Here is a 17,920-nt window from a genome sequence, read left to right as displayed (position 1 = left end):
TTATAAATATAATAATTATGTTGTGAGAATTCATATCCTGTTGGACTGATATAATTAACGAGAATCAGTGATAGCAACATTGACGTTTCCTTTATTAGAAGCGAAAAATTCTTGACAGTAATTTCCAAATGCATATGTAATATCGTTAATAATATAGAATAATGAGCGTTTTTTCATATACTAAAAATGAAGACACTTTTTACTTAAGTACCATTAAATTAGGAAAACTATTACAGTTAAAAAGGAGAAAAGCCTGGCTTAAAATTAGCTGATTAGCTGATTAAAATTAGCTGAATTTTTGGACAGTTCCACAATTTTGTATTAATATTTCCTATCTTAATAAATAAACAAAACTATATTAAACCACTTATTCTATTCAAATGAATTATTAATAATCCAAATAAATGAATTATTAATAATCCAATAAAGGAAGGTTGTATAAAATTGATAATTTCAAATTTGCTCAATATAATTCAATAAAGAAACAATATACATAAAGTTGAAAACTCATTGAAAACTCTCGATAAGAAACATGAACAGCACATTTTGTATAACATCCTGAAGAGAATTTGTGATATGTTTTTAATCTGTTTTGTCGAGGAGATCCACAGTGTCCGCACCACACATGATTATTTTCAACGTTTGCTCCTTACCGGTATTTCCACTTTGCAGCCCTTCAATTAGAAGAATATTCGGTAATATCTATAATTATTATTCAATACGCCAATAGAATCGATTACCTTCGTCGTAGCACTTATTGAATTTTGTTTTTGCCTGTTGCAATCTATTTGTGTCGGAGATACCATCTTCATATGCTTTCAACATTTCTTGTTGGATCATTTCGCCTTTGGAGTTAAGCACCTGGAATATATTGGATTATTTTGTATGTCTAATTATTTTGTATGCCTGACTGTATTATGTAAAATAACATCTTTTCTTATATATGTGAATGAACCATATTATATATTTTTTATTAAGAAAATGATTATTGTCTACTTTCTTAATATGATATTCGTTTAATATCGATAAATAATTCCTTACATATTTTAGTCTTTTTTTAATTAGCGCAATATATAATTCAACAATGATAAACAAATAATGTAAAAACAAACAATAAAAATAGGTTATGCTTTTAAAGTCAATTTCACATAATATTACTCGTCTCTTTACATAATTATAAGCTTTTCAATAATATTGTCATAGGACGATTACTTAGAGTGCAATTTGCAAGACGTAAAAAAAAAGGTGAAACAGATTATCCTTATAAATTGAAAAGATTCCACTTAATCACTAATCGACTAAGTAATCTTAATATATTGCGTAACTATTAGAATATTCCAAATATATGCATTATTATATTATGCGTATTATTATAATACACGCATTATTATAATACGCATTATTAATTTAATTATTTTAAGAGATAAGAAGATGTTATATTGAAAAAAGCACTAAGACAGCTTCATGTCAATTTCCAGAAAAAAATGTGTACAGAATTATAAAACGTGTACAGAAATCTTATTAACCCAATGAGTGTTAAGCTTATTTTGCAGATTAATATGTATTTAATACAAATATACCTGACCATCTCTTTCCGCTGCGCAGTAAAGCTTTTCGGGAAAATGTTCAGCTGCAATGATAGCAGAGATTCAGCAGAGATGATATATCATATATATAATAGAATAATATAGAATAAAGTTGTATCTTTGATATACAAAAAAGACATTGTGATCTCATGCCAGTTTCCCGTAACTGTTCTATTACTAAGTTCCATTATTAAATCATCGTTACAATAAAGGTTAATTTTATTTTTTATTTTATATTTCTTTGGATGATTTAAATTCAGATACTTACACATCGGCTCGCCAAGTTCTTCGTTGCATTTTGCAAGGTTTTGGTAAAATTTTCGCAAACGTTCAGTGTTCAAACCATTCGTCTAACAGGATTAATGACACCAAAACAAATAAAAATAAAGAATATGTATACTAAAGTTTAATTTTAAAAAAAGATGTAACACAACTGAAAGCATTATCGACAGAGCACTGACTTATTTCTGCGAACTTTACATATTGTTCGTATAGTATCAAGAATGCTTTTGCACAATAAAAGCACGTACAAAAATGACTTGAAAAATTGTTCAGAGCGAAACGATAAATACTTTCATAATAGATATTTCGAATTGTCAGTTAATGTATATATTTGCCTGATACCAAAGTCCTATAACATACGGAACGTCTCGTCTTGTTATATAAGTTATTTAAATTCTCACTTACACTCACTGTACCAGGAACATCCGCAAAGTGTGTCTCCGATTTCGACGAGACTTGGCATATTTGTAAAGTAACCAAAAATAAGGGTCACATATTTTTTTTATCGATAATGGCTCAGGTTTAAGGGGTGAAACTACCTTTCAAAAATTCATTCCCATTATGTTATCCCGATAATTATTGCAGACAAAAAAAAAACTTTTTAAATTGGGCAGTACAAAAAATCATACAGTTTTCATTCAAAAAGTTTTCTCCTATCAGCAATAATTATCGAGATAACATAAAGGGGATGAAACTTTAAGGGACAGTTTCACCCCTTAAGCTTGAACCATTGCCGATAAAAAAATATGGGTCTCTTATTATTGACTACTTTATAAATATGCCAAGTTTCGTCGAAATCGAAAACGCACACATATACAGGGTGTCCAGGATCTTTTGGGAAGGAAAAATTATGAAGATTAATCAGACCAAACTAAGAAGAAAAATCATGTACCATTTTACAAAAATCGTAATAGTTGTTAAGTTATTAATAATTGAAAATAACCACATCAAGAGGCTTTTTTAATTGATAACTTGAAAATCTGCGCACCTATTTGCAAAATGGTAAAGGACTTTTTATTCAGAATGATCTAATTTATAATTGTATGACGGCTATTGTATCTAGTGATAGATATGAGTATATTGAACTTTAAATCTTGAATCTTGAATTTATCGCTAATATTATATACACCTTGTACATAATATTAACAGTGCACCTAATGCCATATCCTTTGAGTACTATTGTATGAAATGTAAATTAAACAACAAGTGGAGTATAAAGTATATATAATAAAAGGCGAGTAAAATATTTATTAAAAAAAAGAATATGAATAACACCAAAACATCACGAAGTATTTTGTGAGTTTAAAAAGAGATTTATTTATTGTTTCTTACTTACCATAACAATTAATACAGACACGATAATAATCAAAGTCTTCATTTTGGATTTTATGAAAATGCTTGTAAAACAATACTTAAAGCAGCTGTAGAGGCTCCTTGTAGTAGACTGTGTTCCATTGGAGATGTATTCTCGTATTTATAAGCAAACCTCTCTGGTAACAGACTGACGTCAAATGACGTACTAATGACGCCTTAATGACGTTAGAGAAGTCATTAAGACGTCATTAGTACGTCATTTGACGTCAGTCTGCTACCTGGGCTGCTTTAACATGTAGACTACACAGGGTGTATGTTGTGTATGACCCAATTTCCCAGTAAATACATTCAACTTTTATAATGAGTATGATATTCGTATAATATTAATTACTAGTTTATTGGAATACATTCCTCCAGACATTCACCTTGTATCCATGCTCGAGACAAGAGAGAGAGAGCTCGATTCGGCGATCGATTATCGAATGCGAGCTACCAATCACGACACGCCGGACCGCTTGCGATTAATATAAACATATATAACAGTGTGCAAAAACTTTCAGGGCAATAAAATATCTCGAAAAATGTAACTTTTATGGAATTTGACTTTGAACGGTGTTGTTAAGGTCACATCAGAGTCATCTTGAATATTTACAATGCGACTCTATCTTTTACTTTGTTTAGGGAAATCCCTATATGTATATATACGTATTTACTTACCATTTTTCTATAAGCATAATATACAGGGTGCCCAATAATATACGGTATTTGAGGACACTCATATATGTGAATGTAATTTCTGGAGAACAATTTTGTTTGTTTTTTCTTGTCAGATCATCAATGGAGGACTATAAAATAACGCAAGAAATGAAGAGACATGCAGTTATCGTCGCTGTATGCGCGAAATACACCGATTTAGAAATTTCCAATTTTCTCAATTGCGCCCGATCATTCGTACATAAGGTTCGTCGTGAATTGGAAGCATCAGCTGGCGATGTAGAAACTGTTGCAAAACGCAAAAAACATGAGGAATTTTTATAGAATTTGACTTTGAATGGTGTTGTTAAGGTCACATCAGAGTCATCTTGAATATTTTCACTGCGACTCTATCTTTTACTTTGTTTATGGAAATCCGTTATATATGTATTTATTCACCATTTTTCTATAAGAATAATATAATAGTGTGATGTCTTCGTTTATTTTATCTTAAGTAAAATTAGTGTCGCCGATATCTTATTTACTCGTATACAGGGTGAAGAAAAAACCCCGGGACCCCTGAAAATTTCGAAAAATATACACTTTATAAAAAAGTGTTTCAGACAAAAGTTGTAGCGTTGAAAAAGATTTATTTACCGATCTTAACAATTTGACCTTGGGTGGCGTCATCAAGGTCAGGACAAGGTCACCTCGGATTTTTTAAATGGAACCCCCAATTTTGTATTACATATTCTTATAGCCCTTCTTCAGATCTTTTCAAAGCACTATGGTTTTATCCAATTTGAATAAGCTGTTCCGAAGTTATCGAGTTTTTTAAAGTAAGATATTTAGCCAACTAAGGCAAGATCGGAGAATGATCCGGCCAACTAAGGCAAGGTCGTAGGATGATCCGGCCAACTAAGACAAGATCGGAGGATGATCCGGCCAACTAAGGCAAGGTCGGAGTGATCGAGCCAACTAAGACAAGATCGGAGGATGATCCAGCCAAATCGTAAAAATAATTGCGCGACTAACTTCCAGGCGTTGGCTCCTATTGGTTTGTCTTAATTTCGTTGATTGATTTATTTCAGTTATTTATTTATTTGAACTATTCTACTGTTCGATGTTTATTTCTTCCATTTATTTAGTAATTTGCCTTTTGCCTTAATTGGCCGGACAACTCCCGACCTTGCCTTAGTTGGCCGGATCATCCTACGATCTTGCCTTAATTGGCTAGATATCTTACTTTAAAAACTCGATAACTTCGGAACAGCTTATTCAAATTGGATAAAACCATAGTGCTTTGGAAAGGTCTGAAGAAGGACTATAAGAATATGTAATAAAAATTGGGGGTTCCATTTAAAAAATCCGAGGTGACTTTGTCCTGACTTTGATGACGCCACCCAAGGTCAAATTGTTAAGATCGGTAAATAGATCTTTTTCAACGCTACAAGTTTTGTCTGAAACATTTTTTTATAAAATGTATATTTTTCGAAATTTTCAGGGGTCCCGGGGTTTTTTCTTCATCCTGTATATACTGCTCAAAAGAATTATGGTGTAGATTTATTGCTGAAAATTGGTCAACTTTGACTGGCGATTACTTCGCGAAAAATTATTTTAGAATGATTTTTTTTTTTAAATGAAGCTTGAAGTCTCTACTTCAAGAATGTATCTCCATTTTTTGCATGCGATGCACCCCTACCCCTATAATCTCTGATATCTGAGGGCATATTTCGTATACTAAAAGAAGCAAAATTTGACGGAATCCACGGATGTAGACAATTTTTTTTCGAGGACGCCGTTTGCATCATCATACAGTTCAAATCTTCCCCTTCAATTTGAAAAAAAAATGAGTCGCTATAATTTTTTTTGCAAAGTTACAGCCCTTCAAAAATATCGTTTTTGGCCTTCGGGCCAATTACTGGCTGGCGGATTAATTGTAACTCGCTAAGACAGGCTAATGTTTCGCGAGACATAGTGCCTCTAGTTCCTACCACAATTGGCAGAACTTTGAAGTCTTTTGCCCCAGTTTCTCTTGTTAAGACTTCCTTGAGAGATGTGTATTTCTGTATATTATCTTTCCTGCCTCTGTCGAGCAGATCTCCATCCTCGTGGCAGATCGTGACATCAACCATAAAGAGCCTTCCCCGGTCCTGTATGATTAGATCCGGTTGGAGATTCCTCTGCTGAGGATTAGTGATCCGTGCTTCAGTTGTTATAGACATCCTTTTGTGCTTCATCGTATGTTGTTTGATGAAGTCATGGATGTCATTGTGGCGTTTGATACGCTTAGGTTTGGTATACATACACTGTCCCAGAATGTGGCCCAATGTCTCTGGCTGCGATTTACAGTGTCTGCAGAGAACATTGTTAATTTTTGCAGCTCGATTGAGGAATACTTTATTGGCGGCCATGTTACCTCTCAATTTTAGAGTCGTTATGAATCGGCTTGGCTTTAGTAGCGTTGGTCTACAAAGCCATTCGTTGCCGATTTTGTCGCCCTTGTAGGACGCAATACCTTTCCCTTGTGAAGGCAGGGCAGCCCACAGCCGCTGCTTCGCTGCTTTGGCTTTGCTTTTAAATTCCTCTATTGACTTAATAGACTGAATCGGCCACCCCAGCTTGGCCGTATGCACTAGGCGTTTGAGTCTCTTTTCGAGTCCTGAGGCTACGCCTAGCGCTTGTATTGCGGAGTTCTCACTAGTGAAGAATCGATAACTGGCCTTAAGTGCTGAGGACGTAATAGCTATTTCAAGCTTGGGGAAGCCAAGACCTCCGTCTATTTTGGTAGAATACAGCAGGCTGTCCGCTGTGGATGCGGGTAAATGAAGGTATTCCTTCACCGACCTCCGCAAATCCAAATCAATGGCTTTTATTTCGGGACCAATGGTACTCGCCACGAATGCGTGATAGTAGTTTCACTTTTTGGTGTGATTTTAGAACCAGCCTTTTAATTTTTGCCAGAGTTTTTTAAAGCTTGGTGGTGATATGCTTCGTTATTACCCCTTCTCAGGGTGTAATTTGTATTCCTAGGTATGTAATAGGATTTGCTGGACCTAGGTATGCCAGTTGTACGCCACAAGCTGATTTAATAGTGGGATCCACTACATACCAGCTATCCCTTGTGGTCTGGATCTCAAAGACGGCACATTTGCCCACCAAGAGTGCCATTCCTCGGAACGTAAGGAAGGCCTCGAGCTTTTGGAGCAGACGGTTTGCTTTGTCTACATCATCAGCTAGTAGTATGTCGTCTGCAAATGCCAGGCATGAGATTGTGTTGCCTGGTGATATCGTGAATCCTTCCATGGACTCTAGCTCGTTAATAATTGAGTCCATGCAAATATTAAAAATGAGGGGCGAGAGAGGGTCTCCCTGCTTGACACATCTCTTCAGTGACACCTCGTATGCCTTGATTTTGTAAAGCTATGCGAATTGCTGCGTGGGGAAGCGTATCAAATGCCTTGGCTATGCCAACTTGTGTGGCAACCACCCCGTGGTTTGTCTTTGCGACTTTAAGAGCCTCATTCAAGATGTTAATATTGTTAAAACAGCCCATTTCAAAGACAAAACCTTTTTGTCTCGAGTTTAATTGTATTGAGACTCTTAATCGCCTGTGTATGAATTAATTCGGTCTATTTGGCGGTCAATTGCTGTACTATGTAATTTTCTAACCTCTAATGTCTGCAAAAGGCTTTATTTTTTAGTTTTGATATCTGACAATAATATTCAGTTGATAAATGTTTGGGTTTGTAACAATAACATCGTGTTTATCTGATTCGAAAATGTCGAAATTCGAGCCAAAAAAGCATAATTTCTGGGAAGTTCTCATTTTCTATTTTCATTTGAAGAAAACAGCTGCTGAAGCTCATCGAATGCTCGTAGAAGCTTATGGTGAAAGTGCTCCCACCGATAAATCATGCAGAGAATGGTTTCGACGTTTCAAAAGTGATGATTTCAGTGTCGATGACAAACCTCGTCCAGGTCAGCCGAAGAAGTTCGAGGACGAGGAATTGCAGGCGCTAATCGATGAAGTGTCAATCGCAACATGAGCTCGCGCAATTGTTGAATGTTGATCGATCAACAATTTCTGTGCGTTTGGCAGCCATAGGAAAGATTTACAAAGAAGGAAGATGGGTGCCATACGAACTGAAAGACATCGAGAGGCGAAAAGCCATGTCTGAAATCTTGCTTGCCAAGCAAAAAAGAAAAGGTTTCTTGCATCGTATTGTGACTGGAGATGAAAAGTGGATATATTTCGATAATCCCAAACGAAGGAAATCCATCAGCGATTCAGGAAAACCATCCACATCGATACCAAAGCGGAATATTCACGGCAAGAAAGTAATGCTCTGTATATCGTGGGACCAAAAGGGTGTAGTGTATTATGAACTATTAAAACAGAGCCAAACCATCACTGTCGAATTTTACCAACAACGTTTAAGCAACATATTGAAGAATAAGCGACCGGAATATACAAAGAGACAGGACAAAGTGATCTTTCAGCACGATAACGCTTGGCCACATGTTGGAAAGATTGCAAAGGTCACCTTGGAAGCACTTGACTGGGACGTTTTACCTCACCCGCCGTATTCATTAAATATTGCTCCATCCGATTATCACTTATTCAGGTCGATGGTACACGGGTTTTCGGACCAGCACTTCAACAATTATGAAGAAATAGAGAAATGGCTCAATGAATGGATTGCTTCGAAGGACGAGTCGTTTTTTCGTCACGGAATGTAACAACTGCCAGACAGATGGAAAAAATAATAGCAAGTGATGGCAAATACTTTGATCAGTGTACTTTTTCATGTTTTTTCATACTAAAGTCTTTTTTTGGAAGAAAAAACGGACTGAATTAATTCACACACCTAATACATAGAGCAATATACAGGGTCTGCCAAAAGTTCCGGAACGGCTAATTATTTCAAAAAATAATGATTGTTTAAAACAATGTTTGAAACAACAGTTGTAGGGCTTAAAAAAGCTATAAGATATTGATAATTGTTTAACCTTGGAATGACCTTGAGAAACGTTATCAAGGTCGACATAAAAGTCTTAAATGGAAACTCGAATTTTTTATTACACAGTCTTTTTCCACCAATTAATTCGAACAACTTTTGTCTGAAACATTTTTTTATTTGCCTAATATTTTTTGCGATATTTAAATTTAAGGATATAACTTTATCAAAAATGGTCGTAGAAAAATGCTTAAAATATAGATTTGTTAGAAAATGAATGAGTTTTAAACCTCATAATTTTGGTATCAGAGGACCGATTCCTTTGAGCAGTGCAACAGTTAAAAAACAAATTTTTTTCCCATTAATCGAAGTCTATCTTTAACATCCGCCATTTTGTAAAAAATTTTATTATAATACACTTTTAAGTTTTTTGTTAACAAGAAATGTCCCAGCTTTAATTTGAGCCTTGTTTCATATCAATACGATGATTTTTAGCTGAGTTATCGCTATTGAAAGATGCAGAAAATTAGCTAAAATATAGTGGTCCGTTTTTTGCAGATGAGTATATAAACTTATATAGAGTTATAGATAATGTATTCTACAAAACATGAAGAAAAAGCTTGTTTGTTCGCTGTTACTTCAATATCAAGATATATGAGTGAATTTCTTATAGCAGCACAAGGGAATATCTGGCAGATTATGAAAATGGACATTATGATCGATTAAACCATTTTGAGCCTTGGTGCCTACTATGAGAATTAAACCGATGGCGCTTAAATAATCGAGTATTTTTATTTCTCTCGTAGATTTACGCAGAGTACAATGCTAATCATATATGACATATCTTTGTAATATATTAATATATCTCTCATTACGTTTACATTTTATTACATCACATCGAATGGATATGGTGCTGAAGTTTAGCAGTTATGTACATACCCTTGTATTAAATTGTGCTGGAAAATCAAACTGTAAAATTCATACAGTCATTGATTTGTATGTGATATACATTTATAGAAACAATTAGCGTTAATCAACGGACGTAAACGTGACAGACACGCTTCGTCTGCCAAGATTTAATGATTGAGATTAACGAGAATCTCACGAATATAATATACGAACATACCGAGTCTCTCTTAAAGTGAAAGCAGACTTAAAAGAAGGGGGGAAGTTCATCATGTATATTTAGCTTAAGAATTAACAGTATTGGTCGAGTATTGTTTATTGAAAATTCCCCTTATCGGACCGTTCGATTAATTACTTATACCAACGTGTGTCAACATGCTTTGTATCAAGCGTAATAACGTGCACGCGGCTAATAAAAATTTCTGCACCGCTTTATTTCTTTATCTTTTTTCTCCTCCGTTTTTTCTCCTTTCCTCTTTCTCTCTGTCTTTTTTTTTCTTTTTAAATTTAAATCGTGGTCTCGCGCGCGCGCACGCATTATGAACATATTGTATATAAGGAAAGGCCAGTATTAATTTAAAGAGAGTTCTAGACGATAAGATGACCGAGCTACGTGAATAAACATATGGCTGATGGCACGGTGGGTTTGGTCGTAGCCTTCCGAGCATTTATAGCTCGAAATTGGAAGGTGACATCTCTATAGCATCGACACATAGCGTTTTACCTCTCCGCACCCGCCGAGAGCGACGAATGATACCCAGGATATGAAGCATCGGAATGTCAGACATCGAACTAAAACCATATTTATTCACGTAGCTCATCGAATATTCTCTTAATACGATCGTGGTTTCAATGTACTTTAATTCTATCACGTGTTTTGGCCCCTCGTCCGCTGCAGAAAGAAATATTTATGATACGTTGAACGCACAGCCAACGCTAACATTTGAATTCGGTAAAAGAGCTATAAGCTAGCCACGCGACTTTCCGTCGTCGCTAATAAAACGCAGTGCAATGTCGCGTCTATCTTTCCGCAAGCGGAAACTAAACGAAGCTTAATAATGGGTTAAGAAAAGTATTATTTAAACAAATCAGACATGTTTCGTTAACGTTATAGATGAAGTATAAAATGAACTTTAATCGGACGTAGCAGCTAGTTTTGGAGTTATCCGAAGCAATTTGAATGTTTTATACGCTACATATATAAATTTTTGATTTGTTAATTAGTCAGGCTACGCCACCTACGGTCGATGCTAAAAATGACGATAAGAAGCAAATAAGCGATTCTGATTGTACTAATTGCTTCAAAAGAACCTTCATTTACTCAACGCAAATTTATGCGACTTGAATGAAAGGAATCAAATGAATATAGGACGGATATGTTCAATCTCGATACTAGAAAGATTACCTTATATAGGTGTATATATATATATATATATATATATATATATATATTTATATATACAGGGTCTTCAAAAAGTCCGGGAACGCTAAAATATTTCGAAAAATATAAAAGATACGAAAAAAAATTTGATACAAAAGTTGTAGAGCTTAAGAAGATCTATTTAGTAGTCATATCAGTTTGACCATAGGTGGCATTGCTAAGGTCATATGAAGGTCAACTTTGTTTTTTACATGGAACCCCCTATTTTTTATTGGAAATTCTTGTAGCTTATCTTGAGAGTTTTCCAAAACACTATAATGAAGTCATTTTTTATTAAGTTCTTCCCGAGTTATGACGCTTGAAAATTACAGTACCACCGGCATTAGCATTATCCAAAGTATACTGCGCGGAGGTACGATCAGAGATGCTTCTTGGTCCACATATTCTAAAAACGAGTTGCGCTCGCTCGTATCTCGCTCTTTGTCTCTTTTGTTTCTTTTTCCGATTATAATATCACATTTTTCTCTGAAAAATGTTGACCGAAAAAAAAATAATATTGCTACTTATTTATCGAGGATTTGGTGGCCGTATTAGATCGTATCAAAAAGTAGCTGATCTATTCAATGTTACACATCCTGATCTCGATCCTTTCTAAATCCACCGTTTGCAGAACAGTGACTCGTTTTTTTGAAACGGGAACAGTTAAGGACCGATCTCGCAGCGGAAGGCCAAAATCCGCAACTAATGATGATGAAACTTTGGATGTTCTCGAATTATTTTAGGAAAATACTCATTTGTCCGTATCACAAACAGCACAAGCCCATGATATCAGTGAAGGCAGCGTTTCTAACATTTTAAAAAAGCATAAATATTATCCGTATAAAATTGTTACCGCTCAAGAACTTATGGAAGATGATTTTAATAGAAGAATCCAGTTTTGTGAAGAACTAATGTATCGGTATGATGATAATGCAAACTTTTTGAATTTTGTTATTTTTTCTGATGAAGCCACATTTCAAATAAATGGTGCTGTTAATCACCACAATTGTAGATATTGGAGTGACGAAAATTTACATTGGATGAGTGATCTTCGCACACAATATTTACAAAAATTGAATGTTTGGACAGAGAATGTTTGGACAGAGACCTGTAGTCGCTGTATTATAGACTCATTTTTCATAGATGGTGATTAAATGCTGAAAAATATGAAAATTTATTGCGAGATCATATCATTCCTGAAATTGAAAATTTATTTGACGCAGACATGCAAAACGTTTGGTTCCGGCAAGATGGAGCAGGACTTAATTTTGCGGTACGAGTTCGAGAATTTTTAAACCGTTCTTTTTCTAATCGATGGATAGGTAGGAGAGGTGCCATTGAGTGGCCTGCTAGATCACCTGATCTATCTCCTCTTGACTTCTTTTTTTGGGGACACATCAAAAGTAAGGTTTATGTGACGAAACCATATAATTTGGAAGACCTGAAGAATCGAATAATGCAGGAAGCATCTCTGATCACTTTAGAACAAATAAGCTATGTGATCAATAGTTTCTATGAACGTTTAGTTCATTGCCAAACAGTAGAAGGAAAACATTTTGAACATTCGATTAATTGAAAAAGTAAAAAACAACAGCTTGAAAAATGTTACCTACACACACACACATACATACACACACACACACACACACACACACACACATACACACACAGTTTACCTTCATATGACCTTAGCAACGCCACCTATGGTCAAACTGATACGACTACTAAATAGATCTTTTTAAGCCCTACAACTTTTGTATCAAACATTTTTTCGTATCTTTCATATTTTTCGAAATATTTTAGCGTTCCCGGACTTTTTGAGGACTGTGTGTATGTGTGTGTGTGTGTGTGTGTGTGTGTGTGTGTGTGTGTATGTATATATATATACCTATATCACATATTTATATATACATACATATATATATATATATATATAATACTTCTGTGACGATAAAACGTTTCATTCGAAAAATGTGCTAATCCTGTGTTCTATTTTATGCCATATATATAGCGATTTCTACATAGAAACTTATTTCGAATTATTGCCACGTGCTCAGAATCGGAGTCGATTTCGTCCGCGGATGCTTTTATTTATCGGCACTGTAAATTATTTAATGAGAAAATAAACGAACGAGCAAGTGAGATAAAATTTATGTCTTTTAGTTACAATTTAAACACGCAAATTATTCCTAAAAAAGTTTAACGTGTCGCACTTTCTTCTACGATCGCGATACTGTGTACAGCAGCATATTGCAAAATGTTATATATCCCATTACAATTATACAAGTAATAAATTTGCAATAAAAACAGCAGTAAGAGATAAACAAGAGCGAGATAATCCGAAAATCAAAATTGTTGACGGCACGAAATGCTCCGATTCCTTTGATACGTAATGGCATGGAATGACATGACACATCGATAAAATCGATAGATGTAGATTATCACGCGCGATACGACGTTCGTTCACAGATATGTTTACTTACAAAATAAATCATGAACTTCCGTCGTTACGCACGTGTACCCTACACTGCCGTATATCATGAGAAATCCAACCAAATAACATTCTCCTCTCCATTTTCTTTTTCTCTTTCTCTTTCTGTGTCTTTCTCTCCCTCTTTTTCTTCTTAATCACGTGTGTATTTTATATATATATATATACATATATATATATATATATATATACAGGGTGTTATAAAAGTCCCGGAAGAGCAGAATAACTCGAAAAATATGAGTCCTAGAAAAAATACAAAGTACTGGGTTTTTATGATTTTTTCCAGGCTATCTGACGGTGACATTGGATTTGACCTTGACAATGACCTTGAAGGTCATTTCAAGGTCAGGTCAATTTTTTTAAATGGGACCCCATACTTTTGACCCCAGAAATGAAAAGAGCAGAAAATTTTACGTTCGGATATGACTTTGAACACTGCTAAATTTAAGCTTTGAAGGTCACATAAAGGTCTAAGCTTGTTTTAGGCTGAAAACACGAATATCTTCGAAAATGCACCTGCTAGGGAGCAATGTTACGCATAAGAATAAGAATGTAGAGGTCAACGAGGGACATTCAGCCGTGACCTTGCCCTTATTCTTAAGGTCATGAGTTAAGATTATTATTAAGGTCAAACCGGACTTTTTTAGGACTGAAAATCCATACTTTTGACCTTGAAAAGTGTCAAGATTGAAAAATTTTACGTTCGGATATGACGTTCTCAACCTTGACCTTGTTCTCAAAATTATGCATTTTACGTTACTTCACTGATCGTGAAATCTACTGAAAGTAAAGCGTCTCGGAACCCGACTATTGAAGGCAAGGTGTCTCAAACCCGACCACTGAAGGCAAGGTGTTTCAAACCCGGCCACTTAAGGCAAGGTGTCTCAAACCCGGCCACTTGAGGCAAGGTGTCTCAAACCCGACCACTGAAGGCAAGGTGTCTCAAACCTGACCACTGAAGGCAAGGTGTCTCAAACCCGACCACTGAAGGCAAGGTGTTTCAAACCCGACCACTGAAGGCAAGGTTCAGTTAGTCCCGGCCACCGAAGGCAAAGCATCTTGTAACTCGGCCTGAGATTACAAGAGATGTTCAAAATGTTCCCCATTGACCGTTTGACAGTGTGTTTGACAGGTCAAGGTTGAAAACGTCATATCCGAACGTAAAATTTTTCAATCCTGACACTTTTAGGTCAAAAGTATGGATTTTCAGTCCTAAAAAGGTCCGGTTTGACCTTAATAACAATCTCAACTCATGACCTTGAGAATAAGGGCAAGGTCACGGCTGAATGTCCCTCGTTGACCTCTACATTCTTATTCTTATGCGTAACATTGCTCTCTAGCAGGTGCATTTTCGAAGATATTCGCGTTTTCAGTTTTAAACAAGCTTAGACCTTTATGTGACCTTCAGAGATCAAATTTGGCAGTATTCAAGGTCATATCCGAACGTAAAATTTTCCGTTCTTTTCATTTCTGGGGTCAAAAGTATGGGGTCCTATTTAAAAAAATTGACCTGACCTTGAAATGACCTTCAAGGTCATTGTCGAGGTTAAATCCAAGGTCACCGTCAGATAGCCAGGAAAAAATCATAAAAACCCAGTACTTTGCATTTTTTCTAGGACTCATATTTTTCGAGTTATTCTGCTCTTCCGGGACTTTTATAACACCCTGTATATACACACACATATGTAAAGGATGGCCCACCGAAAACGAAACAAGCATATGTTAGCATTTAACCTTTTAGCATTTAATTTTTTTGAAAAACGCTCAGACACATCAACTTCTGTTGCAAGAGGGACATAATAATTGGCTATTTCCATTCACTAAACTTCAATCCCATAAAAGGAGCTCATTTCATTATAAAAATTTTAAATGACACGGAATGTCTAGCAGTATACCATTTAAAAATGTAACAAATTCGCTTAACAATAGTCTCCTATACACGTCTCTTATACACATTATAACAATAGTGTCTTACTTTCTGAATTTCGATCATTATTTCCCGAATAAACACGTTCCAAAGAAACAGTATTTACCAAACTAACAACTAACAACTTACGTATCAGCATAGTAAATGTTAGAAATGACCAAAAAGAGACATTGTGATATTTTTCCCAATGTAAACAATGTCAATGTGCTCCTTCAATTTGAACACATTACAGTCTTTAACGACAAGCAACACGTAGTCGTATTTCGTAGCATTTGTTGCTAACATATTTATAAATTATGGTTTATTCGATTACGGAAAGGATTGAACTAATTAAAATCTTGTTTCGAAATAATGAATATGCTAATAGAACGAGTTGTCCAATTAACAACATGCAGATAATCATATCAATCGAAAGTATGTGTTGGAGTTAGTAAGAAAATTTCGGGAGACCTGTAGTCAATAAAAAGTGAAATGTGCAAAACTTGGCAAAAAGGAAACGGTAGAAGAAGCGGTTCTGAGCTGAGTTGCTATTAATTTCCTATATTGAATATTCTATACTTAAAATAAATACGCAACTGAATCAGCTTCTTTAGAAGATTTATGGCAACATATGTCGTCAGATTATTCCGAAAAATGCTCCAGAATGCGCGACAACGTTTTGAGCAAAATCTTTATTATTGTATAGAAGCCCGTGCTCATTTCTAACATTTACTATGCTAACACGTAAGTTGCTAGTTTGATAAATATTGCTTTTTTAAAGTGTGTTTATTCAGGAAATAATCAAAATTCAAAAAGTAAGACTATTGTAAAGCAAATTTTATTGTATTTTCAAATAGTATTTATTGTATTTATTGTATTTTCAAATGGTATGCTGCTAGACACTTCTTGTCATTAAAAATTTTTATAGTGAAATGAGCTCCTCTTATGAGGTTGAAATTTAGGAAATAGCCAATTATTAAGTCCCCCTTGCAATAGAAATTGACATGTCCGAGCATTTTTCGAAAAAACTAGGTTAAATGTTAAAAAATACGTTTGTTTCATTCTTGGTAGACCACTGTGTATATAATACACACATATTCTTCCTTTTCTGTCTCTTTTTCTCCCTATTTTTCTTCTTAACCATGTGTATATTATATATATACCAAGTTTTCCAAAAATAACGGATCCCCCCCATCTCAGAATCTATGCATTATAGGGAAAAATGACCCGAACAAAAGTTTTAGGATCCATAAAGTTCTGTTTTTTTGTGACCTCAAATTTGATCTTGACCTCGACCTTGAAGGTCATTTGAAGGTCAACTTACGTTTTTGAAATGGGTACCCCTATTTTTTATTACACTGTTTTTTCTACCAATTAATTTGAACAACTTTTGTTTGAAACATTTTTTTATTTGTCTAATATTTTTTGAAATATTTGAGCAAAACTCGATAACTTTCTTAATATTTAATTTACGATATCTCGCTAACTATTTGTCGGAAGAAAAAGTGGTACTAGACTTTCTTGCTTTATTTAGTCTCAAGAATATATTGTTACAATAGCGCCCTAACTTTTCTTAACTTACTGACTTTTGGAAATTTCAAAATCATCAAATTAACAAAAATCAGGGCACTATTGTAATAATATATCCTCGAGATTCAATAAAGTCTAGTACCACTTTCTTCCGACAAATAGTTAGCGAGATATCGTAAGTTAAATATTGAAAAAGTTATCAAGTTTTCCTGAAATATCTCAAAAAATATTAGGCAAATAAAAAAATGTTTTAGACAATAGTTATCCAAATTAATTGGTAGAAAAGAACAATGTAATAAAAAATAGGGATTCCCATTTCAAAAACGCAAGTTGACCTTTAAATGACCTTCAAGGTCGAGGTCAAGATCAAATTTGAGGTCATAAAAAACAGAACTTTATAAACCCTAAAACTTTTGTTCGGGTCATTTTTCCTTATAATGCATAGATTCTGAGATAGGGGGGAGGGATCCGTTACTTTTGAAAAACTTGGTATATAAAATATAGGATAATTCAGAATAATCTGCTGTTCTTGAAATGATATGTTCTTAAACGAATTCTAAAATGATTTTATCCCTTGCAAAATGTTATTCAAAGCCTACTTTTTGTATTATAAAGATAAGTAATTTCCTTATTACAGGTCGGTTACAAGAAGCAGGTAAAAATGGCATAACTCACCATCAAACGCAGATACTTACATTGAGCATCTAATGCGTTAAGTTTATCGATGCACGTAATAATAGTGCACACATAATTTTTATAACTTCCATTAATGATCATATCGAGTACCGCGAAAGGGGTTTACGAAACTGATATACGTTTCTTTCCTTCACA

At 34.7% G+C, this 17,920-nt stretch overlaps 1 protein-coding gene across 1 annotated transcript; it reads right to left on the bottom strand.

The window, feature by feature from the left end:
- Positions 1-451: 451 nt before the first annotated feature.
- LOC105180923 (uncharacterized) lies at positions 452-3,329 on the bottom strand. Its single transcript, XM_011137272.2, has 5 exons — positions 3,205-3,329; positions 1,855-1,936; positions 1,581-1,630; positions 741-861; positions 452-674 (listed from the first exon to the last, which is right to left on the bottom strand). Exons 1-5 carry the CDS (start codon positions 3,244-3,246, stop codon positions 583-585), a joined length of 387 nt encoding a protein of 128 aa, XP_011135574.2. The 5' UTR covers positions 3,247-3,329; the 3' UTR covers positions 452-582.
- Between the last annotated feature and the right edge of the window lie 14,591 nt (positions 3,330-17,920).

This window comes from Harpegnathos saltator, unplaced genomic scaffold, assembly GCF_003227715.2.
Source record: "Harpegnathos saltator strain DR-91 unplaced genomic scaffold, Hsal_v8.6 scaffold15, whole genome shotgun sequence".
In the NCBI taxonomy this organism is placed as follows: domain Eukaryota; kingdom Metazoa; phylum Arthropoda; class Insecta; order Hymenoptera; family Formicidae; genus Harpegnathos; species Harpegnathos saltator.
The sequence above is the reverse complement of the archived record's forward strand: the minus strand, read 5'-3'. Positions and strand labels throughout refer to the sequence as shown.